Here is a 17,663-nt window from a genome sequence, read left to right as displayed (position 1 = left end):
CTCAGTATCCTGTGAGCTCCACTCCAGAGTACCTTGAGGACAAATGCTCAAAGCAGAGTTATGTTATGTAAATTAGGTGGTACCTGCCTCCTGATTAGAGACATTTCAGATCATCTCTGCTTTGATCAAAGATGCTGTTCCATGGCTCCAGAGCAGCCAGGACAGGGCAGAGACTCAGCTCTGCTTCCAGAGAGAAGTGCAGGTGTACTTGTAGATGCTCATGCAAGCTCACATTTTACCATCTTTCTCCACTGTTGACACCTAGCTCTGGAGACCTGTTCAACCCACAACTGTCTGTCTTCTACCTAACAACTCCACACTATGTAGAGTAGAGATTCTCCACCCAGTTTTGCCCAGGAGCCCCACCTGGGAGGTGTTCCCACTTGAAAGGTTCCATGAAAACCCTGTAAAAAAGTAAGACTATATTACTCAGAACCTAAAGATCCTCTCTGGAAAAGAAGATTTTCTTAGAAACAAGATCACAAGATCATTATCACTGGAAAAACCTCTAAGATCACCAACCACTTCCAAATGTTCTGGAGTATCTCAGTACCAGATTTATTTCTGGACCATTTACCTCCAGTGGGTTAAGTGAAAGCTGCAAACATTTGAGTGACAGAGGATAAAAGGGCTGAGGCAGCAGCTGCCAGCTGAGCAGACACGTAGTGTCCTTCTGGAAAACTGGGAAGCTGTGTCGAGTGCCTGTGCAAGGAGCCTCTGAGTCACCGGAGCAGGGCTGTGGAGCAGCTCTGTGCACGTGTTCCAGCTCCCGGGAATGCAGGACACACATTTTGGCAGCTGTGTGGGCAGGAGTTGCAGAACACCCAGCGTGGTGTAAATTCACTTTAACAGGTTTCTCAATAGCTTCTCTGGGTGAGCAGGACTGTGCCTTTCACTGTCTGAGCTTTTCCATGCACCCCTGGATCTGCTTGGTGACCTGGATAATATAGACAGGCAGCTTCTGTTTTCACATTGGAAAGGGACTTGAATTTAACAGAATATCAGTGGTGTTACAGGCCCCTCTGGATGGGATCTGACACTAAAGAAATTCAGACCATAAATACTTATACACACTGTTAATAGAGAGGACAAACATCTTAGAGTTCCCAAATTTAATTCTGCCAGTTTGCTGGATGCTGGCACCCACAGTGTTAACAGTGAAAGTCACAACTACTGACTGTGGGTACAGACAGAGACATCCCATACTTGTTCACTCCAATAGATTCCTGGCTCTTTATCCTGCATCTCCTCGTAGACCGAAACCAAGCCCCATATTTTTATCTCCTCCTTTTCAAGTAGCTGCTACATGTACAACTCTGAATATAGGGCCATGGGAAGGGTTTTTTGTACTTTCAGCCAGCTATGGAGTAACTTGATATTTTCACATGTGCACAAAACCTCACATCTGCAGGAAATTGCGCAAACTGTTGCATATTTTATTGCCACCACCTCAAGTCCTGAACATTGATTTAGGTAAGACTCTGCACATATACAAAAACATGAACACATCATTAGCGTGGACACTCTCAGCTTTTATTTAGAGCAAGATAAAGAGTTACAAAATACTGTGTGACAGCAGGGTAAAAATTATTCCTCCCATTTTTTTTATCACTGTCTTCTGATGAATACCAGCAGTCACATTTCTCTTTTACTTTGGGTGGTTCACCAATTGCCACATGTCAGGCACTTTTAAATGTCAGTTTGGGGCTTGACTGATTAATTTGCAAGATACTACATGATTTGAAGAATTAGAGTTGCATAATTTGGAGTTCTGTCAGCCAGAAAACTGCCCACTCTGTGCTTGGGAGACAGGGAAAATGCCTCACTCTGCTATGTGCCTTGGTCAAGAAAGTAGTTTGGCCCTTTTTATCTATCTTTATCTTTCTTTATCTTTCTGTCCTGCTTGAAGCCTGCAGCTTTAGCTGAGTGTTTTCAGTCCTTCTCAGAACTGGGAACTCACACAACAAGCAGTTTTCTTGGAATCCCAGTGTGTGAATTGTCTGGGAAACTCTTTGTCAGAGGAGATAGTTGAGACCTGCAGGTAGTCAGGCTTCAGACAGGGACTGGGCACCACTGCAGGCTACATCTGGGGTTGGAGACCTAAGAAATTCAGAAACATAAACAGAAAGTTTGAGGCAAGGGGGGAAACTCAGGATTTAACTGAGTATTGCATTACAGAGGAGTATGATGGAAATACCCCATCTGTACCACCCCAGACTGTACCACGCCTGCCTGCTGCTTGTACTTCCTCAAAAGCCCCCAAGGCTTGCAATTTCAGATTTGAAAAAACACAACTGGGATTAAAATACTGCTAGATCTCAAGTAGAGCATTATTTCATTAATATTGCTTAAATTTTTCTGCAAAATTGATGTGAGTTCATAGGAACCTTGGCATTGCCTTGTCACTGCATTTTATTGCTGAGAGCTCTTTACCTCTTTATTGCACAGCAGACCTTCACAATATCAGAGATGCTTAGACTTGGTTTCTGCAGGAGTAGTGTTTAAGTAAAATTAATTATGTCAAAATTGCCTTTAAGCATAAGTTTCTGAATCTACAGCCAAACTTGGTATTAACAGTTATTGCTATTGTTATTATTATTATTGCTATTGTTATTTTTATCACTAGTATTACTACTGCTATTACTACAAAATATTTTAATGTTATAGACTCGTGAATTAATTACTTGAACAATTAGGTGGTTGCATGGCTCAAGAACATACAGGAAACTCTGAAACCAACTGCATGCAAAATATTATCAATATAGAAGCCAAATTACCTGGAAATAAAAAATGCTTTCTTAATGTGCTCTTTCTGTACTCTGATCTGGTGGTGTTTTAATCAATTATTTAGTTAAGAAAGGCACATGAATTTAGCATGCTGGGGTCAACACAGAAAATTTCAAAGACCAAGGACAACCTGAAGGTTTTGGGTGGTGATGAGGCCATTTCGAGGTAACAGGCAAAAATTCGGCCTTCCCAAATTTCTGTCTTTTTTCCTGTTTGTGTTCAGGGGAGCAGTCAGACCTTGCAAAGGCAGTTCAGAAAGGACAAGAAGGAGCAGGGCTCGTCCTTGGGTGTGTCCAAGCGTCTGGAAGAGGAGGGAGCTCGGGAAGGGTGTGCTTGGCGAGGAGAGCCAACCAGCCCTTGGGAGCGCAGGGAGTGGCCTGGAGCGGGGCTGTATAACGGGCAGGCCGGGATGGGCCAGCCTCAGCCCGGACACGGGTCCCGCACGGATGGCTCCCCAGACCGGCCCCAGCGAGAAGGGGACGGGATCTGTTCCAGCCTTCCCACAGCTCTTCACCTGGGAAGAGATCGGGATCCGCAACGGCCGCGGGCAAGGCCGGGAGCAGTGGCTGGTGATCGACAGGAAGGTTTATGATGTCAGCGAGTTTTCCAAGAGACATCCCGGGGGCAGCCGGGTTATCAGCCACTATGCCGGGCAGGATGCCACGGTAAGAGCTGGGAAGGCAGTGGAGGAAGGTGGTTCCAGTGGCAGGGAAGGAGGGGAATCCTGTCTGGTGGTCATCACTGTGCTTGACATCCTTGGGACGTGAGGAAAAGTCCTACAAATATATTCAAACACAGGTCTTCCAGGGATTCATGTGCAAAGCTTTGATCTAGAGGATTTATCTAAAATCATTTGGTGCTTGTTGGCAGGAATAATAAATTCTAAGCAGATCTCCCAGACTATGCTGAAAGGAGATGCTGAATTTCCAAATAGGGCAGAAATCTGAGCATTGGAAACATGGGCATAGACTTGTGATGTGGGAGATTTAATTCTTGTCATGACTTGAAGAAAATTGCTTACTCTGTCTTAATTCCTCGTGTTTCAACGTGTGGAATGGGATAGCACTTTCTGACTCTGGGCCCAAAATGGATCAGATCAGTTACTTTTCACATTTCATCTCTTGCACCCTGCTTGAAACTGGGGCAGAAATATACCTGGTGATCTCAGAGGAAGAAAAAGGAGAGGTTTAAGTCTTGTTTGGTTTCTCCCAAGTTCACTGACCATCAGAGCATAGGCCAGCCCAGGGATCCTGGTGCCATCTCCTGCACTTTCTGCCACTGGACTTTTACAGAAGGAGTCAGTCAAGGAATGCAGAATGTATGGAATTATTTGTCCCCAAGCTATGTCATCCCAGCTCCCTGCAAGGACCTGCAATTTACATCATTGTATTTGTAGACACCCAGGGGCTTTAACCGCAGTGAATGTGTTTAAAAAATGACCTTTGATCTTACTTGCTTTTATTGTTGCAACAATTACAATCTGATTTTACTCGGTTTTAAAGGCATTTTCAAACTTCTAGGCGTACTTGAAGAAAGTCCTTGAAGAGAGGACCTCAACCAGTAGCCAAAATCATGGGTTCAATGTGGATTTGTGTTGTATCCTAACAACATTTTCTGTCTTGCCCTTACTAATCCTAATCATTCTTTTTGCTTTTAAAGGGCTGCTTGTTCATATATTCTAAGAAACCCACATAGAAAAGCATGGAAGGTGTCTCAAAAAATTACTGCTTCAGGACTTTACTTAAGACCTGGATCCAGGATTTATTTCCCAACAACTCTTTACTATTCTAGAGCTCATAATAGTGTAGACATAGTGAGAATTCTCTTCCTCTGTAGGGATTATTTTGAAAATACAAGGCAAGACTATTGCAGAACATTTAATTGATGTCAAATGTTGTGAGTTATTTGTGTTGTAGGTGATAGTTCTTTAGGTTAATCTCTAAAGTAAATCTTAAAGTTAGTAAGATGCTAACCCTGGCTTAAGACCAGGGAGAAGAAGGAACAGGCAGGACTGAGAGGCTTTCAGTGATAAGAATCTGTGATACTGATCTCATGGATAGGAGTTTCTGCTTGAAAGGATTCTGGTTGCTGTTTCCAAACTGCAACATAGATACTTATGGATTAAATCAGAATTCCTGGCAAGATGGAGGGATATAAAAATGTATAAAGACCTGGAGGATGAGGGGCACAAAATCACGATGGAAAGATTTCCCCAGTCCTCTGGGTCTGGACAGATTTATGTCACTTGCCAGTGAGAAAGGTTCAGTTGGTGTCTGTAGAAAAGCTCAAAAGTCACCCTCTTCTGACTTTTTCTAGACTAAAGTACTCAGAGAGAGACTGTCTCCAACCAAGAGGCTCCAAGAAGTCCTCTGTCCTCTTCCAGGGATTTGATCCTGACCAGACCTGTGCAGAATGTTTGGGTTGTGCTCATCCCTGCTGATTTTCAGAGCCAAAATCAGCAAAACCAGACTGTTCAAAATGAGGAATTTGTTTTATCCACTCTTTCTGGAAGAAAAAAGCCTCTTTACCTTTCTTCTGGAAAATCCACTGATGACACAAGCTAAAGAAGAATTTCGTTTTATCTGGAATCTCATCCTTTATTCCATTGTTTACATTTGATTTGAAACTAGGATTTGAAATGGTTTTTGGACAGTACTTTTGTGCCGTTAGTGTTCCCACTTCCCCAAAACATCAACCTGTCTGGAAATTTGGAGGGAACTGTAAGAGACACCCAATTTGTGCTGTTGAATATGAGGCTTCAGCATCTATTCTGTATGGCCTCATTGTTACACAGACAGGATTTCAAACCCTCATCCCAAGCATGGCAAAGACACACCTCATTCCCTGCTCCTGGGTTCCATCCATAGGGCAGGGCTGCTGGCTGGAGCCTTCTAGGGACAGACTGTGCTGAAACAAGCAGAATAAAGAACAGGTTTCCCTCTGCAAAGGGTTTTTCATCAAACCCTTTCATGTTTATTACCAGCCTCGCCCAGGGGCTTTTATGAAATCTGGGCTCTTGAAACTCCTCCAGCTTCCTTGGGCCAAGCTCCAGTCGATGGGAAAGAGTGACAGGAGAGAGAAAAATGGACAAGGGGAGCAGGATTTTTTATTATAATCCAGACCTGGGGAATGAGAAGCTCAGATCTGGTGTTTGGTCACATGCCCTCTCTCACTCCCTCCCTTTGTGTTCCTCAGGATGCCTTTGTGGCATTTCACAATGACAAGTCCCTGGTGAAAAAGTACCTGAAATCTCTGCTGATTGGGGAGCTGGCACCAGATCAACCCAGCTTTGAGTCTAATAAAAAGGTGAGTGCCCCAGATTCCAGTGCTGGGAATGGTTCAGGGCTCAGCATGGGAGGAGAAGGAAAACAGGAGAGGTAGCAGGAATGGCCTTTGAGGGAGCATGCCTGATGCTGTGGATGGGCAGGAGGTGATGATGGGCAGGCATGGAAACCTGACTGTCCCAGCATCACTGAATCCACTCCTGGGAGCAAGGAATGAGCTCCAGAGCCCCAAATCCTGCTCAGTTCTCCCCACTGGGATGTCTCAGAATCAAAGCAAATTCTGTTGGCTCTGCTCTATGACATTTTCAAAGTAAATAGTGCATTAATATTCACTTTACCCACAGAAATCCCTCTTGGAGGATTTTCGTGAGCTGCGCTGCACCATTGAGAAGATGGGACTCCTGAGGCCAAATTATTTCTTCTTCTTCCTGATTTTCCTTCACCTCCTGGTGCTGGAGGCTGCATCCTGGCTCGTGCTTTGGTACTTTGGCATATCCCTGGTGCCTTTCCTGGCTGGCATGTTGTTCTTCACCACTGCTCAGGTAAACTGCTGACAGGTGCTCAATGCTGCAGACGCCCTCAGCGTCTTCCAGGTGGGGAGGATTAATGGAATGCTCCCATCCCAGGCACTGCCTCTCCTTAGATCCCATTATCTGGCTGAAGATGACGAGCACGTTCTACGTCACAATTTTTGTTGCCTGCAGCAGATCTCACTTTGCTGACAGGCTGCTCCCTCACCATGGTGGGGTTCTTGTGGAACTGGCTCTTTCACAAGATGGGATGAGCTGATCTAATCACTTACCCCAGCAAATAGAAGGAATATTTCATCCTCACCTGCACTTTTGGCTCTCTGTTTCTTCTGTCAGATGACTCTGCTACTTTTTGAGTCCTTTATGAGTCCCCACTAACCATGAATAGTTTTCTGCTGGCTTAGTAAATTCAGCCATATAAGCAAAGGATCCATTTAAGGGTGGATGTAGAGAAGGAGGGAATGGGGATTTGTGGCACTTAGATGGGAGAAATTAAAGGGTGTGGCAGAGGAAGGAAAGCAATATTTTCTTATTAGCACTGAATGCTTAAGTTTGCTCAGATCCCCCGGAGCAGGTGCAAATGAGCTAATTTATTTAATTAATCTATTTTATTTGCCTAATATCTGCTAAGGCAGATATCTCTTGAAGAGCAGTCTTGTGTTTCCATGGAAATATGGAATGCAGTGAAGCCACAGTCTTGGAAACCATTCCACTTCCTAGCTGGTTACTTGGAAATTAATTATTTGTGATGGCAGCAACAGAATTCTGTGACAGTGAAGTTCATTGCAATGATGCTTTGCTGCTTTCCCTATATTCCAGATTAAACTAATATCTGGAATTGAGCAGCTTTAGTGGACAGTGGCCTGGATGGAAGTTCCCAGCCCTGTGAGTGTCTTTTCCGCACATAATAAGGAGGATGAAACTCACGCTATGAAGTTAGAGACTCACAAGGCAAATTAATGCAATAAAGCAGTTCTCTTTCCTCAGTGATCCTTTTGTCTCCCAGATTCAGATGGGCTGGTTCCAGCATGATCTGGGGCACTGCTCTGTCTTCAGGAAGCCCAGGTGGAATCATCTCCTGCAGATCGTGGTGATAAACGTGCTGAAGGTGGGAGTGTTCTCTGGGCTAATCGGGACTAAGCAATGGATGGGAGTGTCCCTAAATCCAGGCAAGGTCGCCTGTGAGGGAATTGCGTTAGACAGAGATGTGATCCTTGATGTTGCTCTGGTTTGAATAGCCAGTGTTGCCCTTTCCCCCATGCAGGGGCTGCCAGCCAGCTGGTGGAACCACCTGCACAACCAGCACCACGCCAAGCCCAACTGCTTCCGCAAGGACCCCGACCTCAACATGCACCCTCTGCTCTTCAGCCTGGGAAAGACCCTCTCCGTGGAGGTCTGGAAAAGCAGACTTAATGACAGAAAGCTAGAGTGTGACATGTATCTAATATATAGTAATAACAACCCAGTTTGTGCCTTGAAATTAAGTGATTTTTAAGGTCCCTTTCATCCTAGACTTTTTTAGGATTTTATGATGATTCCCAAAGTGTTCCCAAAGATCTGAGAGTCTCGTGTTATTGCAATGCTGAGAGATCTCCACTGCTGAGAAGCAAAGGCTTAAAATCAGTGTTTAAGTAATGGCACCTTGAAGGCAGCTCCAGGGATGAGTCAGCCCACTTGCATTAGAGAGTATCAGTGAGTCAGATGTTCCCTCTGGATCCTCCTGGCTGCTGGAGCTGTTCGGCACCCAAATCCTTCAGGAGCTGCCATGCACCGAACACCAACACAGTGAATGATTTCCTAATCCTGAATTTTATGGCTTTCATAAAAAGAGAAACTATGAATAGATCCTCCCTGCTTCCATTGTGACTTCTGATAGCATCAGGATAAACAAGGGCTCGTTTGCCTGTTCTTTTCCTTGTAAACCCTTTTACCCTTGGGGTGATGAAATGGCCTCGTTGTGAGATACACCAGCCTCTTAAAATAATCCCTCTCTCTTTTACCTGCTGAAGAAACTCGCCAAGGCACATGGAGCATTCCAGCTCTGCTGTCCCAGAAAGATTCCTGCAATGGGAGATACAAAATGCTTAGTGATAGAAAACTATTAGCTCCAGTTGGGAAGGATTTTTCCAGGGATTTTGGGAAAGACTTCCTTATGTGGGTGCATGAGCATCCAGAGCAGGCTGGCTGTGCTCCGGTGGGTTTGATGGAGTGAAAATGTAGGAAATCCATTCTCACATCTTCCTGCTTTTTAGCAGGATCAGAGTTAGGCACACTGTGGATGGGCAACGTGGATTTCAGGAGTTTTGTTTATCCTGTTTATTTGTTACTTCAGGGTTGATCCAGTGCACACTGGAGCTCTGGAAGTAGTTTGATTTAGCTCCTTATTATTTTGTCTTTTGAAGAATTATATTTGCAAAAGTTTGGGGTGATGTTAAGAAACTTTTTGTGCAATTGGTGGAAAACTACAAGGTGAAGAAATAAACTTAATTGCACTTTTTGTAAATATTTCAATATATTTTCATTTTTCAGCTTGGAAAGCAGAAGAAGAAGTTCATGCCTTACAATTACCAGCACAAGTATTTCTCCTGTGAGTCTCCCCTCAAACCATGAGTGCATCTCCCCCCACCCCCGCCACAAAATAAGGGTTTTTAAAGATATTCCCATTGATGTGAGAGCTCCAGGAAGCTTTCTTCATATTAAAGAAGGTCCCCACGAGGAGGAATTGCCCCTTAAGTCTCTGTTTGGCTTATGAGATGTAGATGAGGGTGTATCAAACAGAGGGAAGAAAGGGGTGGGGAAGAAATGGAGAAGGGGTGAGAAGAGAAAGAGATTATGTGGATGCATGGAGGTTAAGATGAGAGGAAGACAGCAATTTTTCTTCCACTGGAATGAAGAACCATTTTTATGATGCAGAGAAATTAGAAATGTCTTTTTCTTTCCATTTTGTCCTTCAGTGCTGGCCCCGCTCGCCCTCATTCCCTTCTTCCAGCTGTCAATATTCTACTTTGGAATCAAGAGGAAAAAGTGGTTGGTAAGCACTGCTTCCCTATCTGAAAACTCCAAAAATGCCAGTGTGTTCACCTTCACCTCCTGTTGGTCAGGTGACTGGGGGGTAAGAGAGAAAAAGTATAGAAAAGGCTGATTCTAGGCTTCCTGCAGCAAGAGAAAGTTGCTTAGAAGAGGCTTTTTAGCCATTTAGCAGATAAATAAAAGTTACCAGGAAATTCCCAGACCCAGAGTGTGATGGCAGGCCAGTTGTCTGTTATTGATGGTTAAGTGGGAATATTTCAGGGACACACCCACCTTGGTGCAGAATGGAGCTTATTCCTGATAAATTTGAATATCAGAACATTTTTTAAGCTGCAGTTCAAGTAAAAGGGAGAGGATGGAGTGGAGGCATTTCATCAACAAAGGCTGATTTTCATCCTGATTTGTTTGGGGGGTTTTTTTGTTTGTTTTTTTTTCGCAGGAACTGATGTTGGTTGTGGCTTTCAACATCCGAGTCTGCCTCATGTACGTTCCTTTAATGGGATTTAAAATCTTCATGATCTACTACTGGCTGTCCAGGTAACTCAGAGCACACCCAGAGCCCCCATAATTAATATTTGAAGTCAATATTGAGCTTCAAAAGAAAGAAATGAAAACTAAAACTATTATTTTCTCAGAATTAAATAGTCCAGGAGAAACAGTTTAACTTCAGGGAGGTGGTGGCCACTCAGGGACATCTGCAGCTACAACTTGAGTGGTTCTTAAACTCCAAAAGTGCTTTTTTACTTGAGAAGAGACTTAGACAAGTGTTTTAATGTTAAATTTAGATGGGTTTAGAGATATGGCAAGAGTTTTTGTATTTGTCTGCGCAGGTACCTTGAGAGTACCTGGTTTATTTGGGTGTCCCAGATGAATCACATCCCAATGAACATTGACTATGACAAGAACAAAGACTGGGTGTCTACTCAGGTAAGAAACTCCTTCTTCTGGAATACTGGGTCTGCTAGTCTTAATTATAGAACAAAGACAATATTGTTATTCTCTTAGATTTACTGTTAATGAGGTTTATCCTTTCATTCATTAAATAAACATTTCTGTGGAATTCAAAACATTTAAAATTTTAGTTGGAAACCAGGAAATCTGGATTTTAAAAATCCTGTCTTTTCTCTGAAAGGCCTTGACATATTTTTCACAACCCCTTTCCCTCCCTATTATGGAAAAGTCCTGGTGGTATAACAAGCAAACTCCTTTTTAGGCCAGCTAAAGGGAAGCAAAGTGGGATACCTTATTTTTACCCCTACAGGCTGCAGGTTTACTACAGATCAGATAAATCTGACAAAATTTCCTGATAAAAATGAATATGTACATAAAGCTTTGCTCGCATCTCTCTGGCCTCCAGCAGTATAATCCCACACAGTGGGTTTGCAGCAGTTTACTGTTTTATCAAGGATAAAAAAACTCAGCCTGGCTAGTCGAGATTCCTCAGGGCAGTGATGTCTGTAATCCCTGACTTTGTCTTGATTTTTATGATGGATAAGGGTGTGCAGTGATTGCTGGGTGTTCAGTTGTTGGACTTGCATGAAAATAAAATCTAAATCATCTGGGGGTTTTGGGTTTTTTCCCTCCCAGCTCCACGCAACCTGCAACGTGGACCAGTCTGTGTTCAATGACTGGTTCACTGGGCACCTGAACTTCCAAATTGAGCACCAGTGAGTATAAGCCTGGGGGGAAAAATGGGAATAATCTGGGCCAGGGGGATATTTTGAACAGGGAGAAAGCCAAGTCTTGCAATAACTCTCCCTCATCCCATTCTGCAGCCTGTTCCCCACAATGCCTCGGCACAACTACTGGAAAGTGGCTCCCCTGGTGAAAAGCCTGTGTGACAAGCATGGCATTGAGTACAAAAGCAAAACTTTGTTGACAGCCTTTGTAGATATTTTGCAGTAAGTATCAATTAACAAGATGATTTTGCTCTGTGATGGCAGGTAAGAGACACCCGGGCAGCCATTTCAAATCAATGTCCACAGAGAGATCAAACCTAGAGTTTATTAGGCTTTTCTAAAGTTTTAACATTCCAAAGCTTGTTTTTCTCTTCTTTAAATCCTCTCAGCTCACTGCCAGCAGTCAGATTTGCTGTGAGGTGTCCATGCAATTTAAAATCCTTTTTTTTTGCCTTTTATTTCTTTAACTACAGTTGACCTCCCACAAAGTTGAATTCTTTCTCCTCCTAAGTGATTTTTTCCCTTCTGCTCCTGCAGCTCCCTGAAGGATTCTGGGGAGCACTGGCTGGAAGCATATCTGCATGGATAGAAACTGGCAACTTTCCAAGGGAATCCCTTTACCACACAACTGCTGCCAAGAGTCAGGACACACCAGCACTGTGCGTGTCCCCAGGCACAGGAACTCAGGAGCTGGGCAAAGTTAATTTCAGTAAGAATGAAATGGGAAAGTGGCTTCAAGAAACATTTTTTTCCTTGTTCTCAACCATGAACCTCTGTTTTTTCCTGCTCTCAATCTCAGAATTCAGAGATGGGCTTTTAAACTTGGGGAGAAGTAGCTCTTGAATCAGCTTGATCAGTTCAACTTTATTGGAAGTGCAGCTGCTTGCTTATGGAAGATGTTTGAAAGGAAATTCTTCTCAGAGTCATGGAATCCTGGAATGGTTTGGGCTGGAAGGGACCTTAAAGATCCTCTTTCTCCACCCCCTGCCACGGGCAGGGACATATTCCACCAGACCAGGTTGCTCCAAGCTCTGTCCAGCCTGGCCTTGAACAGTTCTAGGAATGGGACATCCACAGCTTCCCTGGGAAACCTGTTCCAGTGCCTCACAATAAAGAATTTCTTCCTAATATCCAATCTACATCCACCCTCTGTCAGTTCAAAACGATTGTCCCTCATCCTCTCCCTACAAGTTCTGACAAAACTCGCCTTCTTCCTCACAAGCCTCTTTCTATTAAGGTCTCCTTTGTGTTCTTGACTCAGTGGATCAGTGGAAAAAATGCAGGAAAAGTGTGAGACGTCAGGAGACATTAGGTCAAGGGGAATTTTTAAGGGATCTTCTAGAACAGACCAAATAAATGTTCAAAGAACGAGGTGGCTTCTGGGGCATGTCTCCATCACTTCTGGTCACTTTGCTGTGACTATGAGGGGTTGTTGCAGGTTCTGTTCCTGGATTGCATGGACAGGCAGACCAGCTGGGGCTGCTTACACCTGCAGGAGCCAGTGGGAACATAGTTTGTATGGCATGTGGTATCTGTGGGCGTAAATACATGTCTGGGTTTTAACTGAGGGCTGACTGTGCTCTCAGATTGGATTTCTGCTGTAGACCAGCTTTGAATCAGGCTGAGAAGACAAAGCATTGAGGAGTAGGTCCAGATTTCAAGGATATTTAGGGTACTCTTGCTCTTATATATATATTACATTTTATCTAGAAGTTTACCTCTTGGTGGCTTAGTTTTACAAGCGAATTATGAACAAAGTTCTTGATCGTGGTTTTTAGATTGAAGTCAAAGCCTGTTTTAAAAGGAGATTTTTAGAAGCTGTTTTAGAAGGAGATTTATCTTGCTGATTTTGAAAAGCAGTTGTGATTCAATGACATTTTCTAATGCCACTTAGAGCAAACATATTCCATTTTGGGACTGGCAGAACTCATGTGGTGCTGTACCCACCTCACTGACCCAAAACCAAGAAGCTTTTAGTGGCAAATAAAGATACAATTTGCCCATAAAAGCAAAGGCCACATTGTTCTTCTCCTCTGTCTTCACACCCAGAACGTTCAGTGGATAAATCATCCACAGAAGGAATATGTGGGAGATTTAAAAGCAGTTCACTGTGTTGCAATTTACAGACAACAACACCCCTCTTCTGGGTAACAGGATCAAGCCTAACGAACAAAGCATTAGGAGTTTGGACTTTTTTATTTTTGCCTTTTTGTTTTTGTTTTTGTTTTTCCAGAACATCTGCATTCATCCTTTTTATTTAAATTTTTGTGTGTAGGTGGAAGTACCAATAACACTGTCCTGGCTATATCATAATAATGGCTGACATATGTTTTTGAAAAGAGCCCTGTTTAAAAAAATTTTTAAAGTGTTTAAAATGTAGTTTAGAAATCCCTGCTAATTGGTCCCCACAGCAATTTTGTTCTCAAATCCAGGACTGGTTATAATGGTGATACCCATAATTATTTGCAAAAGCAGAAAAATTTTATAATTATTTAAGGGATAATACTGCCTTAAGATGATTGCAGGATTTCATGGTACTACATAAAGGCATTTTAGGATTGCTGTCCTGCTGAAGGTGATATAAATATTGAGGATTCCTCCTTCTATTTGCCAGTGAGACTTGAAAGCTGTGCTGATCCTGTGTCCCACTGAAGTCAATACAAGGCTGAATCAAAAGGGTTCTTTGTGGTGTCAGTCTCATAAATTAAACTGATCATTTGTAGAGTTTAATTAGAATTCTGCTTATTTGAATGCCATTATTTATTGATTCTTTTTCCAATCTGGTTTTAATTAAAACATTTCTGTCTCTATTTGTCTCAACAGGCTGCTCTGTGTCAATAGTAATTTCTTTATCTTTTTAATAAAGTTTATTAACAGTGGAGCTGGTTTACCTTGGTTAAATTGTAACATGGTTTACAAACTTCAAGGGGTCAGGTGTAGTATTCCCTGAAAGACAATAGTTGCCATCTGGAATACCTGGAAGAGACAAGGAAGTTAGGGAGATGCTTTGCAGAGTCCTTCTGGCTGCTGGAGTTTGTGCTGAGATGCTGTTGCAAGTGGTTTCCCTTATCCAGGTAGAGCAAAAGCTCTTTTGTGTATTTTGTTCTCCCTCAGGTCCCAGATTTAGGGATGCAATTGGATAAGATGCTGTGGCTGGAATCTAATGAAGAGGATTTAGAAATGGGTAGAACACATCCCTTTTCTGCTGTTGTCCTGCTCTGTGTGGCAGCTCCTCAGCCTAGCACTTCTTTCCTGAATGTAAAATTATTCACTTATGCACTGATTCCTCTTACCAGCCACCCCTGCAAAAGATTTCCTTCAGTTTTATTACCTAAAAATTCTTCAATGATTGTTTGGAGGGCAACTTGTAACCTGACTTGAAGGACATTGCAGTTTGTGTGTCCCTAAAGAGAGAGCCAGCCAGAAACAGAGGTTGTATTTACAACGAAGTCCAAAAAAACAGGAGGCTTTATTCCAGTTTACCACCTAAAATGCTTTTTCCTCGGGTGCTGCCCACAGAAGGTGTGTGCTGCTATTACTCCAAAGCCCTTGGAGTGCTGAGCTGTGCTCCCCTGCAAGTACAGAGCTGCCTCTGTCTGAGCAATTTTCCTCTTATCACCCACCCCGGGGTGGGGTGTGTTTGGTTTTCCTGGCTGCCACCATGCTTGGATCACACTCCTAAAGGCAGGACTGTGCTTTCCAGAGGATATTTATGGCTGTTTTCTCTCAAAAATGGAGCTGGGAGAAGCAATTCTGCATCCTTTTTGATAAAACTTAAAAGAGCAATGTGATACCTGAAGTTTCATCTTAGGCTGTGGCCCTTCAGTTCAACTTGTCCCCCAGGAAATTTCCTCTTTTCCTCCATGGATTGTGGCATGTTTGCATCAAAATATTAATTATTTCACTCTGCTTCAAGTCTTTTTAACTGGTGAGCTGTGGGGATGTTCCTCACTTAAACTCTTGGCCTCCAAAGGGTATTTTTCTATTTTCTCAGAAAAATATAAATATATCTTCCTTATATCCTCTTATTCCTGGTGATAGATGTGGAAAAATCAAGTTAAATAATCTTTATTGTTTTATCTGGTCACTAAATTCAATCTAGTCAGAAAAAAATATAATTTTTCCCTAAAAGATCTACATTCCCTCTTGGAAGTAACACCTGAAAACACATAAAAATAAATATATAAAAATGAATATATAAAAATAGATGTGAAAATACACCTTTTAGGGATGGTTTAGGTTCTGGAAATGGTCTAGAACTTTCCCTACAGTTCCATCCTTACAAATATTTACCACTCAAGTCTTATTTACCCCATCTGTGTGTATTTTATCTGCAGGGTGGTTATGCTTAGAAGGGTAAATATGTCTATATTTGAGATTTTGATTTTGTGAGAGGTTTTTTCCATTCTAAAAAAAAACATGCTCAGCCACCATGCTGTATTTTTATGCCAATTGATCCAGTTTATTGATTGAAGGTGTTGACACAAAGGTACCCACTGAAGCTGTTATTTCAATCTGTGATGGGTTAGAAGAGATTCAGATTAAATTTATCCATGAAATAAAAACAAAGGCAATTTTTTAAAGCACTATCCCTTGCCTTTTGGGGGTTTTAATAGCATATAACAGTTGAAAAAATCCAGCAGAACTATCCAGAATCCAGCCCTGTGCAGAGATTATTGAGCAAGAACCAGCTAATTATGCAAATTAAGCCCATATTCCCTGCAAGAACTGCTGTGCACAATGATCTGCGTGACCTTCATTTTCACTCTGACTCATAATTCCACTTTTGGGAGCAGAACTGTGCACACCAGCTGGATTCCAGTCAGTGAAGGCTGGGGTTTGCTGATGTGGGCTTTTCTACCTGTTTATGACCTGTTGGATCAGTGTCAGCTTTGATTCATGGTCTATGTGGGGTATCCAGAACAAGAAGCAGGCAGGAGAGGGCAAAAGAGGGACCACATCAGATCAGAGCAGTACTCCAGTGCCCAAAAGTGGAGGCCTGAAGAAGGAAATAAACCCAGCTTCAATAGGAATTAATTACAATGTTTATTTTGTTATTCCATATAGGTTAAACCCACAGGGACTGATCCCACATGGGAAGAGGCAGCTCTGACCACAATGATTTAAAGGGTAGCTCATCTCAGGAACTACTCATTCCACTTCCACTGATTTATTAGCATCTTTGGAATTGCATCCTCATGCCAGAGGTCCCAAATAGTCATCTAACCTTCTTCTGTTCCTCTGGAATGATGAAATAGCCTAAAACTCTTTGACCTGTTGCAACAGTGGATTTATTTACCAGTGGCTCCTCATGAAGCTGAAAGAGAATTTGTCTTTTTAATTTTTGTCTTTATTTTCTTGTTGAAGTGGGTGTTAGATCTACACATATCAAAAAAAAAAAAAAAAAAAAAAAAAAAAGCAAACAAAAATCTCCAAACCAAACCCAAACCACACATAAAAATTACATTTTAAAATATCTGTGCCATAAAAATCTTCAGACCAAACCAAACTTCAAACTAAGATTCCCTGAATTCTTTGTGTTATGTCAGGGAGAGAGGAGCCAATCAATTTTGGAATGTTCTACCTGGGCTTTCTTTCAGGGAAATAGATGGAATACAAACTCCTGGGATTTTCTGATGCTGTGTTTCAACACCCGATTGTGAAGCTCCAGTTTGCTGAATCAGAAATCCATCAGCCGTGCACAGCAATGAGCAAAGCAAAGCAGGCAGGGACTGCCCAGCAAAATGCTCATTAAAATTATTTAAGTATCAGCTGTGGGACATGAGCTAAAAGTGTGATATTGCAGCACACAAAATTTGCTTAATATAAGTGGTGGTGATGTAAGATTTTTAACCCTAGGATTGAAGTTGCAGGCTTTGGGTGTGTGAAAATGAAAGAAATGCTCTCAGGGTAGTTTTAAATCCTCTTTTATTGACTCACTTCTCCTTTTTGTTGCTCCTACCAACTCTTGAATGAAAAAACCCTTGAGATAGAAGGTGAGATGCTCTTACAGCCAGTGAGGTGAGGGAAAACTTCGCCAGAGCGACCATCCACCCAACAGTCCTGAATTCTGCAGTCTCTGGAATGAGGTGAAATCCAGTAGTGCCTAAGAATTTGGTAGAAAAAGTACTGAAGAAACTTTTCCCTGACTCAAATAAGGTAATCTTGGGGCTGTAATATACAGTTTGAGCAACTCTCTGAATTGTGTCCTTTCCAATGAAAAATCTCAACTCTTTTTTGTCCCTTTAATCCTTTTAATTTCCTGTAGCATGGCCCTGAGTTCCTCATTTTGATTGCTTATATTTAAAAATAGTTGATGATGAAAGGACGTGTGTTATATCTTTAACCAACAT

At 42.4% G+C, this 17,663-nt stretch overlaps 1 protein-coding gene across 1 annotated transcript; it reads left to right on the top strand.

Annotated features, from left to right (window-relative positions):
- The first annotated feature begins 3,233 nt into the window (after positions 1-3,233).
- LOC130253517 (acyl-CoA (8-3)-desaturase-like) lies at positions 3,234-14,092 on the top strand. The gene is made up of 12 exons (XM_056492146.1): positions 3,234-3,452; positions 5,983-6,093; positions 6,416-6,613; positions 7,608-7,709; positions 7,866-7,994; positions 9,131-9,188; positions 9,556-9,632; positions 10,071-10,168; positions 10,462-10,558; positions 11,219-11,298; positions 11,407-11,532; positions 11,848-14,092. The coding sequence occupies exons 1-12, from the start codon at positions 3,234-3,236 to the stop codon at positions 11,897-11,899; spliced, it is 1,347 nt and encodes a 448-aa protein (XP_056348121.1). The 3' UTR covers positions 11,900-14,092.
- Positions 14,093-17,663: the final 3,571 nt, after the last annotated feature.

This window comes from Oenanthe melanoleuca, chromosome 5 (genome assembly GCF_029582105.1).
Source record: "Oenanthe melanoleuca isolate GR-GAL-2019-014 chromosome 5, OMel1.0, whole genome shotgun sequence".
Classification (NCBI taxonomy): Eukaryota; Metazoa; Chordata; class Aves; order Passeriformes; family Muscicapidae; genus Oenanthe; species Oenanthe melanoleuca.
Note: the sequence above shows the minus strand (reverse complement) of the source record. Positions and strands in the feature narration are given on the sequence as shown.

What these genes read in the sequence shown, in the direction of transcription:
- LOC130253517 (XM_056492146.1), top strand. Translation starts at nt 3,234, where the DNA reads ATGGCTCCCCAGACCGGCCCCAGCGAGAAGGGGACGGGATCTGTTCCA. An exon ending in GCTTTGAGTCTAATAAAAAG is followed by an intron (nt 6,094 to 6,415) that starts GTGAGTGCCCCA and finishes CTTTACCCACAG; the next exon opens with AAATCCCTCTTGGAGGATTT. An exon ending in TCAAGAGGAAAAAGTGGTTG is followed by an intron (nt 9,633 to 10,070) that starts GTAAGCACTGCT and finishes TTTTTTTCGCAG; the next exon opens with GAACTGATGTTGGTTGTGGC.